The 15,253-nt window shown below is 37.0% G+C and overlaps 3 protein-coding genes across 3 annotated transcripts in view; 1 reads left to right on the top strand and 2 right to left on the bottom strand.

Annotated features, from left to right (window-relative positions):
* LOC103142064 (E3 ubiquitin/ISG15 ligase TRIM25-like) overlaps positions 1 to 550 on the top strand; it is a 1,465-nt gene extending 915 nt beyond the window's left edge. The window contains exons 2-3 of the mRNA XM_007557924.1: positions 339 to 409; positions 542 to 550. Of these exons, the coding sequence (XP_007557986.1) occupies positions 339 to 409; positions 542 to 550 (80 nt within the window). The remainder of the gene's footprint in view (positions 1 to 338; positions 410 to 541) is intronic.
* Positions 551 to 1,835: 1,285 nt separating this feature from the next.
* Positions 1,836 to 15,253, bottom strand: part of LOC103142038 (uncharacterized) — a 14,372-nt gene continuing 954 nt past the window's right edge. The window contains exons 4-13 of the mRNA XM_007557895.2: positions 13,429 to 13,506; positions 12,810 to 13,076; positions 12,584 to 12,732; positions 9,959 to 10,103; positions 9,794 to 9,878; positions 6,886 to 6,975; positions 6,643 to 6,784; positions 2,737 to 2,881; positions 2,148 to 2,426; positions 1,836 to 2,072 (exon numbers count right to left, since the gene is read on the bottom strand). Coding sequence (XP_007557957.2) covers positions 1,899 to 2,072; positions 2,148 to 2,426; positions 2,737 to 2,881; positions 6,643 to 6,784; positions 6,886 to 6,975; positions 9,794 to 9,878; positions 9,959 to 10,103; positions 12,584 to 12,732; positions 12,810 to 13,076; positions 13,429 to 13,506 — 1,554 coding nt within the window. The 3' untranslated portion in view covers positions 1,836 to 1,898. The remainder of the gene's footprint in view (positions 2,073 to 2,147; positions 2,427 to 2,736; positions 2,882 to 6,642; positions 6,785 to 6,885; positions 6,976 to 9,793; positions 9,879 to 9,958; positions 10,104 to 12,583; positions 12,733 to 12,809; positions 13,077 to 13,428; positions 13,507 to 15,253) is intronic.
* LOC103142063 (granzyme A-like) lies at positions 9,178 to 11,671 on the bottom strand. The gene is made up of 5 exons (XM_016674199.1): positions 11,377 to 11,671; positions 11,121 to 11,262; positions 9,959 to 10,103; positions 9,603 to 9,878; positions 9,178 to 9,518 (listed from the first exon to the last, which is right to left on the bottom strand). Exons 1-5 carry the CDS (start codon positions 11,435 to 11,437, stop codon positions 9,363 to 9,365), a joined length of 780 nt encoding a protein of 259 aa, XP_016529685.1. The 5' UTR covers positions 11,438 to 11,671; the 3' UTR covers positions 9,178 to 9,362.

Genomic DNA, 15,253 nt, shown 5'->3' with positions numbered 1-15,253 from the left:
CATCCAGACAGATTCACTGGATGGCGTCAGGTCCTGAGTGGAGAGGGTCTGACTGGACGCTGTTACTGGGAGGTGGAGTGGAGCGGGATACTAATTTATGTAGCAGTTGCATACAAGAATATGAGCAGAGTAGGAAGTGGGAATGAACATGGATTTGGAGGTAATGACAAGTCTTGGGCTTTAGAGTGTTACCAAAACAGTTATCATAGATTTGGTCACAACAACATCTGGACCTCCATCTCAGGTCCTGGTTCCTCCAGAGTGGGAGTGTACCTGGATCACAGAGCAGGTATTCTGTCCTTCTACAGCGTCTCTGAAACCATGACTCTCCTCCACAGAGTTCAGACCACATTCACTCTGCCACTACATGCCGGCGTTTGGGTTGGCTATGCAGATTCTGCAGAGTTCTGTAAACCCAAATAGAGTTTCTCTCTTCTTATACATTGTTGATTTGGGTTCATTGTTTTGATGTCTCTGGTCTGCTGCTCTGCTTGTTTTTATGTTTCGGTTTTAAATGTAGTCCTCTGTGTCTGTTTTCCAGGAGCCATAAAGGATATCGCTGCTGATGTTTTCTCTCATTCTTACATGACACATAAACATTTCTCCACAGAAAAATCTAAACTTTTCTGGACTCTAATATGCATTTGGATGGTTAGTTTTGACTTTCGTTGATCTACACAACAGTATTGTTCTTGTTTAAATCAGTCGATATTGAAGTGAACTGGACTTCCTTCTGCTTTTTATTGTGATCCACAGAAGTAACCTGGAATTAATATCAAATCAAAACTAATGCAGCTTCCTTCTAAATTTTGTTAGATTTAGATCAGAAAAAATACGCTATTGTCTTAATTTGATTTTCTTCAATAAAACAAGTAAATTGCATTGAAATGTGGAAAGTTTTCATTTCATTATTAAAACAGATGATAAGCTTTGTCATCAAAGTTCAGAAACATTTTCTTGAGAGTGTCACATCACATGTGTGGTTTCACCTTTCTTCATCAAGAACACACTGCTTCCACCACTGCTGCAGCGAGATCGCTGAAAAACATGATTTATTACAGGAACTTATTAGTTGACCTGTCAGTTCAAACACTATCAGTTCAATTAGTGACCTTTATTAACAGATAATTGGCTCCTGACAGTCATTCTCCATTCTCATCAATGTTAAAATGTTAAAACTCAGACCAAATATTTGATCCTTGAGAAGTTTGTGATATGGAAACAAGAGCTTCAGTGAAGTAAATATGTAACTCTTCACTATAAATGAGGAAATGAAGGTTTGATTTGTAGCGTTGCTCCTTATTCTGTAGGCTGTAAAAACTTGATTATTCTACCTTTTTACTTATTATTGTTAGGGTGGGGGAAAAAAGTATTTTAAAGAGTAGTGAGGCACAACCATTTTCTAAGAGACAAAGTAACAGTGTGTGATGCATTTTGTGTACGCTGATAACACAAATATTCGTGTTCCTCTATACAATATAAAAACTTTGTATTGACTTTCATTCCTACCTCTAAATCTAACTAGTAGAGCATAGTAGAACAGCAAAAACGTGGGACGAGGGAAAGCTCCCTCTTTGTTGGTAATTATTGTGAAATAAGTCCTCTGTAATATATACAAGAACACACACAACCACTCACACAAGTGTAATTTGTATGCTGATTTCACTACAATATGAGAGATATATAGTTTTTCTTTTTTTTTAATGGTTTTGCTAATTTGGTTGTCATGGCAACCAAATTCGACAGTCCTCATGGCAGTGCAACAACAGAGTTTATGGTGTCTTTGTTTTTTTTTATTTGTAATTTGCATGTATACCCAGTTTTTGCAACAAAATGCAGGTCAAACAAAAAGAACAACAAAACATAGTTACATAAACTAACTGTATCATTCAGAAAAGTTATTCAGCTTCTGAGGTCTTCATCGTCTTCTTGATCCAGGTAAGATGGTCTTCTGATAGGAAAGTGTAAACTCCAGGCCTCTTCACTGATCCGCAGGGCTCAGTCTTGGATCCTCCGAAAGATGTGACTCCAACTAGAACTCCTCTACACAACATTGGTCCTCCAGAATCACCCTAAGAGAAAGAAGAAACGCGTGAAAATCATTTTAAGGTAATAATGTTTTAAAATTGGCTAAAAGGCTCCTTTACCTTACAGGTGTCAGCATCACTTTTCTTCCCATTTGGCCCTGCACATATCATGTCCTTGGTAATATATGGTATGTGGTTATAGTGGTGTGGAGAGTTGCACTTTTCTCTATCAATCACAGTGACATTAGCAGACATCAAAACATCTGATAGGACGTTGCTATTTTTGCTGGTTGCTCCCCATCCAGCCACCAGACAGGCAGAGCCAGCTGCTGGGTCTTTGACAACACTGTTCAGCTGGTGAACTTTGACCCATTTGGTTTCCTTCACTGGTTTGTCCAGCTGAAAGGGGAAAATAGATCAAAGTTGAAATTGTTCAGAGTTATATAATAGACACAAAAGAGTAGCCTTTACCATTGCTTCAGATCTGAAAGAGCTTGATTCTTAAAGCTGGTTCAAGCAATTATTTGAGCGTGTGGACTTAAAGACTAATAACAGATATGACTGAAGATCACTGAAGCAACTTCATACCTTATCTAAAGTAAAACTAAAGTTAAACCAACTTTTTGTTGACGTTGTATCGTATTTCTTGAGTATTTTTCCAAAGCATATCTGTGCATAAGCTTCCTCTTATTTTAAAAGCTTATCTTACCTTGAGCAACATGAGATCATGGACTTTTGTATTATTATCATATTTATCATGAGGCACACTTCTCTTCACCTTACGGACCTGCCGGTACTTCTTTTCTGTTTTCTCATTTTTGATGGAGTGCACGCCCAGTAACACAGTCTTAAAGCTGCAAAAGCAAAACCACAATATTGTGTTAGATTTATGGAGCATGTCCATAGTCATGACACCATGAAGGTCTACTACCCTAATATATGGGAATCAGTCTATTATAGTTTATTTTATAATAAGTGAATTATTATGGAATTGACATGAACTACATTTTAAGATTATTTAATTGTTAAGCTTCACAAATCTTGAGCTGATAAGAGAGAAGCAGATATTTTTATGATGTGGGGTGGTTCAATGTGATGATTATTTAATGTAGCTATATATATATATATTATTTTATTTTATTTTATTTTTTGTCACATTAGAACCATGTTAAGTAAATAACGTATTGTGTTGGGATTTCATACCAATTAAAAATGTTAGGTGAAAGGAAAATATATATTTAGATTTTTAAGAAATTAAAATGTGAAAAGTGTGTGATACATTGGTATTTTACTCCCCTGAGTTAATACTTCTTTCTGCGATGACACCTGCAAAACGTTTAGAGCATGTTGCTACCAGTTGTGGGCATTGCCATGCAAACTTGGGCTGTTCCTCAGCTAACGTTAGCTAAAGTTTAGCTCAGTCAGACTGGATGGAGAGCACTTTCAGTTTTCAGGTCTTCTGACATATTTTGATCTGAAAAATTTTATTCTGCTCATTTTAGTCTTTTGCATTCTTCTCTAATTTGTCTTCCTGGATGCTGATCTTTTTTTTTAAATGATATTGTTTATTTGGAAAATGAAGCTTAATGTTGAAATTTAAACGTTTCTCAGAGAACAACTTTTTTCTAAAGTCGTGTGGCTTTTGTGGTTTCTCGAAGTGAGTGGTACTTGCACCTTATTGCATCACATTTTTTTCTTCCTTTGTCTTGTTCTTAGCCTTTAAGGTTTTACTTTGAAATGTAAAATGAGTGTAGACTGTATGCTCATTACAAAACCCTGTTCTCACTGACATATTATGACAACCTGGACTTGGTATTTTGGTTGCTGTTAATATATGAATAGAAAACAGCCCACAGTAAATGTTTATATATAATAAAAAAAAAGCAGATTTGCAAGGTGTTTGTTTACAAATCTTTAAAAAAAAGTAGAGATGAAGGCTATCTGGACATCTTTGGTCTTAGACCAGATTGAGCTTTCCTGGGTCTTACTATTTCTTAAGAATCAGTAAAAAATGAAGTGGCTCACTGTTTTATTTAAAAATCTTTAATAAAACTTTTAGAGACCTAAATATTCCCCATTAGTTTGAAAACTATTGGAGATGAAAACTATTGGAGAATCAATTTTTGTAACTCAAATAACACTTTCCTGCTAATATTTTGAATAATTTCTTTACCAGGTGAAACCTCAATGAAATAAAAATATTTTATAATTCCTACTTTCCGCAGTGTGCAGCAGTCAGCACCCATTTTCGATCAATTAATGTTCCTCCGCAGAATTTACTTGACATCAGAAAAGCCATGAAGGGCACAGAGTGTGGCTCAACTTCATGCCCATTGATGATGACAGAACCACGACCTAGCACAGGAAGACATCCAAGCCCACTCAAAAAGGTAAAAATATGGAATCAAGAAATGGGATTTTTTTTTTTAACAAAGAGTGACAACAATTAAGATATTACTCACATGAGTTCATAATCAGGAAAAGGGCACAGAGGATGAAAGCAGTACAACCCGTCGGAGAGAACATTTCCTTTTTTCTCAGACTTTGATCTGGAGACGAATGCAACCCTCACGATGCTCGCCCTTCTCCTTTATGTGTGTTTCTCAAAGGATGTGGTTTGACCATGGAAATTCATGAGTCAGCAAAACGCATGAAATGTTTTGATGAACACTATCAATCTGAAATGTGTTTTGACATTTACCAGATCAGAACCAGTTTATTTTTTTAGTATTAGAAGTCTGTCGTAAACAACAATCTAACAAGAAAGAGGGCTAAGAGAGAAGGGGCTGACATAAAGGAGTCAAGCCCAGGACAACTGCATCACAAGCAACAACCTCAACACATCGTTCATCTGCGCTGCCAACTGAGCCACTTAGTGCCTCCGGAATCAATGCTATTCAGCAGCTGTGAAGTGAAGGTTTTGTTTGTTTGTTGCAGCTCACATTTGAAGATTGGTGGGAGCGTAGAGCCAGCAGCAGAATAGACTTAAGTCTTCAAAATCAATGGAGAATAACTATTCAATAACAATGGGTACATTTTGTGGTCTTGTGAAAATCCTCCCCTAAATGCTCGTTCTGATTACTCCTGATTAGCTCCGTCTGGAAGCCACACCTGGCAGTCACACATTCAGAGGAGGAAAGAGGGAAATGACACACATTTTATTTTTGCTTTTATTTTATTATCATAGCAAATATGGGCACAAATATACTTCAGCTTGAAAACAAACTTGGGCACACTTCTTCCTTAAACAAAGATTGTCAAAAAAAAAAGTGCATTTTTTTGCATCTGGAAAGGATCCACTCTGATTGTTAATGGCTAGTCCGATAGTACAGAGCAAGAAAATAAATATTTTTTCTCTTTATTCGTTTAAAGTGGTTTTCAGAAATAGCTCAAGCCTTGCTGTGAGAAGTAAAAATTCAGCATTTTATTTGTTCATTTGGTGTTTGTACATACGCTTTTTGCTAACATAATGCAGGCTGAATTACAACGGACAGCAAAACAATAGTTGAAACAGCAACTCAAGAACAACCTTTATTCATTTGCAGGTGTCTTCATTGTCTTCTTGATCCACTTCAGGTGATCTTCGGTAAGGAAAGCGTAGACGCCAGGCTTGTTTTTGATTCCACACTTGTAACCGAAAGACGCGACACCAACTACATCTCCATTGCACAGTATTGGTCCTCCTGAATCTCCCTACATAGAGAAGAAAGGAAAACCGGCATTTTACGGGAACAATAGCATTTTATCTTAGTGTAAACTACCATTAGGATCTCTTACCTGACAAGTGTCACCTTTGATTTTACCACTGGCCCCAGCACATATCATGTTCTTAGTTATGTATGGATGAAGTTGGTAATATTTTTTTGAGTTGCATTTCATTCTGTCGATCACAGTCACATTGGCTGACATCAGAACATCTGACAAAGTAGCTCTGCCTTTTTTGGTTTGTCCCCATCCAGCCACCATACAGACTGAACCGGCTGCTGGCTCTTTGACAGCTTCATTCAGCTTGAGAGGTGTCACCCATTGGGTTTGTTTCACTTCCTTGTCCAGCTGGAAAATAAAATATGACTGTTATTTTATGTTATGAACAATGTCAGTACAGATTACTAATTTTGTAAAGTTACCTTGAGCAACATGAGATCGTTGTTTTTTTCTTTGCTATCAAAGCAAGGATGAGGAACACTTCTTGACACCTTAAGGATCTGCCTGAACTGCTGTTCATTCTTCTTCTCCTTGATGGAGTGCACCCCCAGCAACACAGTCTTAATACTGAGACAGCAACAACATATTACACAGTAAATGGGTCTGGAGCAAGAAACACTACATTTAAGCCTGTGTGGTAAATAGCAAGGCAATTTTGGAAATAAAGAGGTTAGTAAAATTGCAGGCCATAAAATTATTGTATTTGTTATGATCATATTCAAGTCAACATTAAAAATGATTGGAGGTTGTAGTCACCACCATCCAATAAAAAAAACTGTCAGTAGTGACACAAACACACTTTAGGTATAAAACACAGAAGTTGAAAATATCTTGCTTTGAAATACCGGTTTGTGATTTGCACAGTGCACAACAAAGCAAACTAAATGCATAAAAGAGTTCCTGTTTTTACCCTTCACAGTGTGCAGCAGTCAGAACCCAGTTTGGATCAATTAATATTCCCCCACAGACTGGTTCGCTTGACTCCAGCAGAGCCATGTAGGGCAACGAGTGGTTCTTCACTTCTTTCCCATTGATAATCTCAGATCCGTAACCTGACACAGAAAGCAAAAAGGTGCAACACATCCCATAATAGTAAAGAGGTGATATTATCTTTCTTCTCAAGTAAAATGGCAGCACACAAGATATTACTCACTTGAGTTGATCATAAGGAAAAGGGCAATGATACCCCTCAGAGAGAACATTTTGTCTTGTCTCAGTCTTTGGTCTGGAGGTGAATGCGCCCCTCAGGATGCTGACCCTCACCCTTTATCTGTGCTTGTCAAAGGATGTGGTCTGACCATGGAACAGCATGATTCAGCAAACACATGTAGTGATCTGGTAAGCTGAAGTCTGTGGTAACACTAGATCAGAACCAAAGCCCTTCAGCAGCTGTGAGGTGCAGGTTTTTATTTTAATTTTTATTTCCTCAACATGCAGCTCAGAGTACAAACAGGTGAGAACAAAGTCATGAGCAGAGGAGACTTCAATATTCAAATTTCATGCACTGAGTTATGATCTCAGTGCATGAATTCAATTCAAGAATGGAAACATTTTGTGGCATTGAGAACATCTATATTATGTAGTGAATGCGGTGGTGGTTACTGTGGGAACATCGGGGCAAAGCTTTTTGCACCAGCAACCCTCCAGTTGGATGTTGTTCTGAAAACTCAAATGGAAATGAAAATGAAATAAAATGTTTAACTTAAAATCAGACATGGGAACATGGATTCGTTAAACAAGGATTTCCTGGAAAAAAAAGTTCTGTTTTTTTTTTTTGGCATGAAACTGTACACTTTTCTTCTATTGAGGCCAACATTTGAGACCCATAAAATAATTAGTTATTTTCTACTTGGTTCCATTTAAATATTGCTTGTTTGAGTTATTTCTGAGCATATATAAAATAATTCTTGCATTATTAATCTGTAAAATAGCGTACCGTGAGTATTGTCAACAAGGTATTTTTACAAAACCTATAAGGTCAGAGGTGACACAGAATGACACATTTTTTAAATGAGTCATTCTGTGGTATTGTTCTCAGTCAGTCAGTGTTTTACCTACAGATTTAAAGGATCTTCATATTTATTCACGGTTCAGCATGTGCAAAATTATTTGTATAACATGTATTTTATTGGCATTTCAACAGTTTTATACAGTAAGAATGTTGACTTAGTTTCCATCTAGTGGCAGAATTAGGTATTACATTTCAGAGTCTGCCATCGTTTGATGATATCACAGAAAGGAGACAATGCAGGAGATAGGAAGTATGGGGATTTTCTCAGTAACATCGCAACTTCTTTAAGTTTGAACTGGTCTTTGAAAGCACTGGAATTTGAATTTGATATTTCTGTCGATTTAGAATAATGCAGGTGTTTGTAAGAAGGCAGCATTTGTTTTATAGGAACTTTTACAGTCTTTAGCTAAATATTACCTCCTGAGCAAATTTATTGTACATTTAAGTGTAAACTATTGTTTGCTGCTGCGTATTATTTTTGAAAATGTGCATGTTCACACTTCTCAGTTTTACCCTACTCCAACTGGCTTCAGTACAGTAAAGAGTCCCTCTGGTCTGTGGTCATTTTGGAGAGGAGTTTATCTGAATGTTCACTTCAACAAGGCGATGGAGGAGGAGGACATGACAACAGGAATCCAAATTATTTGCAGGAAGTCTGCATGTTGGTAGATTTGTTTCATAGAGCATATCTAAAATATTCAAAAGAAAATGCATCATGGGAAGCTGAAACATACCTTGTCACGATGTTGCTCAGACACGCTATTGAGTGACAGTTGCAACGCAGCCAATCCATGAGTGCCATTTATTTTCTTGGACTCTGATTTGCTGCAGCATCAAGATTCTGCAGTAGCATTAAGAGGAGGGTTTCTCCATGCTTATCAATGCATAGTAAGGCAGGCCAGTTTGAACTATTAAAACAGGCAGATAGCATTTTTGGTTGAGGTCCCCAGTATTAGCTGATTTTAACATTTCTCAGGCAGCTTTGATCCCCAAGTCCACAAAACCAGTAGTCCACTGTATTTGATTTTGCTCACTAAATTAAGATGCTGACAACATTGCTACAGATAAAATCAAAGACTGTTTTTGTAATTCTGTCATTGTCTTCCATGGTTAGTAACATGGAAAACCTGGCTTATCTGCTGTTTGTTACTAATAATAACTCAAGAAAATGTCAACATCTTTTTGCCATTGTTTTATCTTCAGTCTTGATATATGTCTGAAATGTGGACCATTTGAATAGCATCACTTGCTTTCCATCACCTTCAAGTCAAACCATGGAAATAATAGTTAACTTTCTTTTGGTCTTCATACAACTGGTTTTAGTTGTAGGTATAGCAGCATTCTAGCTGTAGCAGAGAGCATCACCTAGTGCCCTGGTAGGAAAACACACACACAAAGGTCATTGGAATTGACTAATCTGACAGTACATGGCCATAAATATAATATTTTATTCATTATTCTTTTAAACAGGTTTTCAAAAACTATTTTCAAGGTTTGATGTAACTCAGTTTTGTTCACTTGTCTGCGCATACATTTTTCAGCAACATAATGCAAGTTAAATTCAAATGGAATTGCAAAAGTGCTTGAAAGAGTTAAACAGCAAGGATGAAAAGCCAGGTTTATTCACTTTTCTTCATTGTCTTCTTGACCCAGTTGAGGTTATCTTCAGTAAGTAAAGCGTAGACGCCAGGTTTGTTTTGAATTCCACAGTCACGCCCAAAAGATGTAACGCCAACTAAATCTTCATTGCACAATATGGGCCCTCCTGAATCTCCCTACAGAGAGAACAAATATATAAAATGCATTTTAGGGAAACAGCAACATTTAAATTTGTGTAAACAGCTCTTAGGCCCACTTACCTGACAAGTGTCAGCTTTGATTTTGCCATTCCACCCGGCGCATATCATGTTCCTAGTTATATAAGGAGCAAGATTGTAATAATCTTTTGAGTTGCATTTCATTCTGTCAATCACAGTCACATTGGTCGACATCAAAACATCTGACATAGTAGATGCATCCATTTTGGTTTTTCCCCATCCAGCCACCTTACAGACTGAACCGGCTGCTGGCTCTTTGACAACTTTATTCAGCTTGAGCGGTGTCACCCATTTGGTTTGCTTCACTGCTTTGTCCAGCTGGAAAAGAAAGTATCACTATTATTTTATATTAGAAACAATGGCAGCATAGATAACATCACTACTTTTTGTAAAGTTACCTTGAGCAACATGAGATCGTTGTTTTTTTCTTTGCTATCATAGCAAGGATGGGGAACACTTCTCTTCACCTTACGGATCTGCCTGAACTGCTGTTCCTTCTTCTTTTCTTTGATGGAGTGCACCCCCAGCAACACAGTCTTAATCCTGGGAGAGAACAAAAACACAGTGGCTAAACATGTCTGACAGAACAGTCAGATATTAAGATATTAGTAAAGGCATCTGGTTTCAACTGTTTATAACCTTTTCCTTTCTGAACAAGTCTTTTAATATTCCACAGCAGGACTGATGAATTACAGATTATCCTTGATATTTTTTCTTACAGCTGGAGAATAAAAGCTTAAACCCACCTTGACTTTGGTCTCAAGTTTGAGTAATGAATGATAAAACTGTATGTATTAAATATGTATATACATAAAGCAGGAAGTAACATACAATAAGAACATGTTAATGAGTCATAATCAGTATTCTGACTCTGACCTAGATTTACGTGTTGCTAAATCTCTCAAAACTTGTTGCTCAATTGGAAAATTAAACTTAAAGTTCAAATGCAAAATGCTTAATAGAGGATGACAGTTTTCTGAATCTTTGTGGCTTTTGAGGTTTCTTGAAGCGAGTGACATTTGTACCTAAACATAAGACATCTTTTCCTTCCTTCACATGCTATGTGCTTAAATGTTGACTGTGTTATGCATGCAAACTTAGAAATACTTTAGGGTGTAGAAATACAACTTCACAAAAGACTCAGACATTTCTTAATATTCTTATGAGCTGGCCAGGCATTGCTCAGTCTGAATCATAGAATCATACTATTATAAAATCTGGTGGTGAATAGTTTTTAACTAAATCCCCTTTTTTGGTCTACTTTTTTCCTGATTATACAAACAGCAACAAACACTCCACACATGCAAAGCAAGAAAAAATGGCTTTCTGTTGCTATCTACTCAGGCCATCTACTCAGTTTGCTCTTGAATTGCACGGGGCACAACATCCAAAAATGCAGAGCGATAGTTTCCTGTTACAAACCTATACATTGCTTAATTTGGCTGGAAGTGCAAGAGAAAACAACATATGCACAAACAGCCAATGAAAAACTGGATTGTATTTTCTATTTCTAACCATTCTGAATGCTTACAAAATAAGAAAAAAAAATATTGTTCTTACTTCTTGCAGTGTGCAGCAGTCAGAATCCATTTTGGATCAATTAATATTCCCCCACAGAGTGGTGTGCTTGACTCCAGCAGAGCCATGTAGGGCAACGAGTGGGGTTTCACTTCTCTCCCGTTGATAATCTCAGAACCATGACCTGGCAATACATCCAGAAACAATTTTTGATGTGACAGGAGAAAGCTGAATCCTTAGCTAAGGAGAAATATTGCATTAATAAGAAAATGACAATATTTAAGTAAGTATTACTCACTGAATTTGATCAGAAACAAGGCAGAGAGAATGAAACCAATGAAATCCCTCAGACAGAACATTTCCTCCTATCAGGGTGTTTGACGTGTTAAGACCCTCACAATGCTCAACCTGCTCTTTATGCCTTAGTCTCAAAGGATGTGGGTGGATCATGGAAATGCATGAATCGGCAAAATAGGTGTGATCATGAAATGAGGTCAGATCTACCGCTTCTGAAGTGGCAATGTTTAGCACTTCTCATGGTGGCTAACAGCACTGTGGTGGACGGTTTTAATTTTATTGACATCACACAGACCCTGAGAGGAGACAAGTGGCAACTTTTTCCAGACCTTACATGATTATTTATCAGAGATACTGTCAACTTGGAGAACTGCTCTTCCTGCTCCTACTGGTGATTCCTCTCACCTCTGTTGCTGCCTAAATAAACTCCTGCTCAACTCTCATTCAGTGCAAGACTGTCTGTTGTCATCCATATCCCTGCAAGGGTAATGTGAGGAAAGTTCTGGTTTTTGTCACGGAAATGGACAAAAAACAGTTTTTAAAACTATGCCAAATTTATTAAAGCAGGTGTGAGGCTCTTTATTAAACTTTATTGCTGGAGAAAAATATAAAGAAAAGAATAAACTTATTTTGCATTTTAATTGGAAAAACTATTACCCTTGAGTACTTTGAAGGGTGTTGTTGCATTTTCAAGTTGTCTGATTCCTTGGGGTTGTTGGCGTCAACAGTTATGTTTTTGCCCACAAACTTAAAATAACAGCTTGTCAAACTGAGACTGAAACCAAAGTCATCTTCTGCTGTCTTAAAACAACCATCCACCAAAATGTTATATCTGCTCATGTGAAGATCATTTTTAGATCTTTGCAATTCCATCAATTTTGGAAGTATATTTGCTGCTGTTTTTAAACAGTGTTTGTTTGAGACGGTACAGCTACAGCTGTCATAGAAAGCACCACACTCAGAGGTTTTTGTAAGTGGCTAATCTAGTGGTACAGGGCCAGAAGTATGATATTTTACTTTTTAATCCTTTAATAAAGTGATTTACACAAACAGGTTTCAAAGTTTGCTGTAACAAGCCAAAGCTCAGTTTTTATTTGTTCAATCATTGCCTGCGCATACATCTTTAAGAAGCAAATTGTATAACATAAGAGAGCAAGAAAAGTGGTTGAGTAAAACGGCAACATTCAACCAAGGCTTATTCATTATCTCATTGGTTCATTGTCTTCTTGATCCAGTCAAGGTGATCTTTGGTGAGGAAAGCGTACACGCCAGGTTTGGTTTTGAGTCCACACCCATCCCCAAAAGATGTAACTCCAACGACAACTCCATTACAAAGTAATGGCCCACCAGAATCCCCCTGCAGAGAGAAGAAATATATAAAATGCAATTTTGTGAAAATCACAACATTTTATATTTGCATAAATTGTCACTTACCTGACAGCTGTCAGCTTGGATGTTCCCATTCCACCCAGCACAAATCATGTTGTCAGTTATGGTATGATGGTAAAAAGCCGGTGTGTTGCACTTCTTTCTGCCAACCACAGTTACATTGACTGACATCAAAACATCTGACCCAGTTCCATTCATTTTGGTTCTTCCCCATCCAGCCACCATACAGACTGAACCTTCTTCTGGATCTTTGACAACTGTAGTCAGCTTGAGAGGTTTCACCCATTTGGTTTGCTTCACTGCCTTTTCCAGCTGGAAAGTAAAAATCACACTTATTGTACTATAATATATCTAAAAAATAATAGCATAGATAAAATGTTGAAAGTTTGTTCAAATATTGTTAAATGTTAAATATTAAATACACAATTTACAAAGTATAGTGAGAAGGAACCCCTGAATGAACAATTTTAAAAAAAGAAACCAGAAAATAATTGAAAGGAAATGTTTCAATACATCAGTAAGTAAATGATAACCAATAATCAAGTGAAAGTAAAGTTAATTGTGAAATATAAATATATGTAGAGTCTTAATCTTTAATATTTTCCCAGTGAATTAAATTTTATGTTGACCAGACAAAATCATTAATTTTGCAAAGCAAACTTACCTTGAGCAACATGAAGTCATTGTCATAGGTTTTGTTATTAAAACTAGGGTGAGGAAAACTTTTCTTCACTCCAAAGACCTGCCTGTATGGTTTTTCCTTTTCCTTGTTCTTGATGGAGTGCACTCCCAACATCACAGTCTTCATGCTGAGAGAGCAATAACATAGTGCCAGAAAGGAACTTAAGATCTAACAGATTAGAGCTTGCATAATAATGAGATATTGATGGTTTACTATGTAAATTTAGTTGTAAATTCAATTTAACATTCTTTCTATTATTACTGCTGAATACGAAGACTGATGAATTACACATCCTCTTTAATATTTTTTTCATCACAATTGGTATGGTGAAGTTGTAACCTATCTTAACTATACTTTTGAGTAATGAAGGATAAATCTGAATTTATACAAAACACAATAAAACCTATTTTGCGTTCTTGTTTGTCAGATCAGCATGTTGTAGGTTCTATCTTTTCCTCTATCTCTTTTAGCCTCTTTTAACTGCTTACACACACGCTGCAGCTTACATAACCATGTCTAGATTTCCTTTGTGGCATGACTAGCTGCTGCGGTAACTTAGAAATGTGCAGTATGAATACCAATACCAGTCAATGTAGCAACACATTATATTCTTTATTTTTAATGCTACTTGAAATGCACACCAATAGCATATAAATAAGAAAAATGAAAATTGTTCTTACCCCTCGCAGTGCGCAGCAGTCAGAACCCAATTGGAATCAATTAAAGTTCCTCCACAAACTGACTCATGTGATTCCAGCAGAGCCATGAAAGGCAAGGAGTGTGGCTTCACTTCTTTCCCATTGATAATCTCAGAACCATGACCTAACACAGGAAGATATCCAGATACAAATTTTCACACAACAGCATCAAACGAGACCCTTGATTAAGGGAAAAAATTATGAACAAGAGAATGATAGTATTTAGCAAAATATTACTCACTGGATTTGGCAATCAGGAAAACGGCACCAAGGATGAAAGCAACAAACCCCAACATTTTCTCCTGTCAGTGGCTTTGATCTGGAGACGAATGTGCCCTTCACTCTGCTCTTCCTGCTTTTATATGTTATCTCTTAGGATGTGGTCTGACCACTAAGATGCCTAATTAAGTAAAAAAAATATGTGATCATGAAATTGTGATTCTTTTGCCACACCCTGTATCAAGTTACTGCATGTGGAGCTCAGACCTTGCTGGGACAACAGAAAAAGACCTCTGGTTCCGATAAGATTTAATCCTTGAGATGAGGCCTGTGTGGCCACTCCACTTTAAGATCCTTCATTACCAGTCGGTCTGTGTGGAGCCCACGCCATGGATATCTTACCAATGCATCAACCAGTGGTGGAGAAAGTACTCAAACAATGTACTTTAGTAAAAGTACAAGTAAACAGACCTAAATGTACTCTAGTAAAACCATTGGCATCAACCAGGATCTATCTCGATATTGTGCCTCTGTGACTATTAACCAGTATGACCTTGGTGCAAAAGTTAAGTGGATTCTCAATGCCGTCCAAAGACTGTAGCAGTAAGTTAGCCATGATACAAAAACCCACCACATTTATACGATTCTCCAGGAAACCATTATTAAGACCATCAATGTTCTAAGAATAGGAGGCTGTTTATGTTCTTAATTCATTGTAAAAAGACCCAATTTTTATAGTGAAAGTTTTTGTGGATTAAACCACAGTAACACAGAGAGCTTTCTTGGAGTAAGCAGAAATTGATCTCCTTATTGAGGTGGATTCCAGTCCATGAATTCCTGGTTCTGTGTTAATTTTCATTTCACAGTCCATGATTTTCTTTTTGCTGCTT

Source organism: Poecilia formosa, unplaced genomic scaffold, assembly GCF_000485575.1.
Source record: "Poecilia formosa unplaced genomic scaffold, Poecilia_formosa-5.1.2 Scaffold92, whole genome shotgun sequence".
In the NCBI taxonomy this organism is placed as follows: domain Eukaryota; kingdom Metazoa; phylum Chordata; class Actinopteri; order Cyprinodontiformes; family Poeciliidae; genus Poecilia; species Poecilia formosa.
The sequence above is the reverse complement of the archived record's forward strand: the minus strand, read 5'-3'. Positions and strand labels throughout refer to the sequence as shown.

Coding starts and splice junctions, on each gene's coding strand:
- LOC103142063 (XM_016674199.1), bottom strand. CDS start 11,437: ATGTTCTGTCTGAGGGATTTCATTGGTTTCATTCTCTCTGCCTTGTTT. Junction 11,263..11,376: donor CTTGTTTCTGATCAAATTCA/GTGAGTAATACT, acceptor ATGTATTGCCAG/GTCATGGTTCTGAGATTATC. Junction 9,519..9,602: donor TCAAAGCTGACACTTGTCAG/GTAAGTGGGCCT, acceptor TTCTCTCTGTAG/GGAGATTCAGGAGGGCCCAT.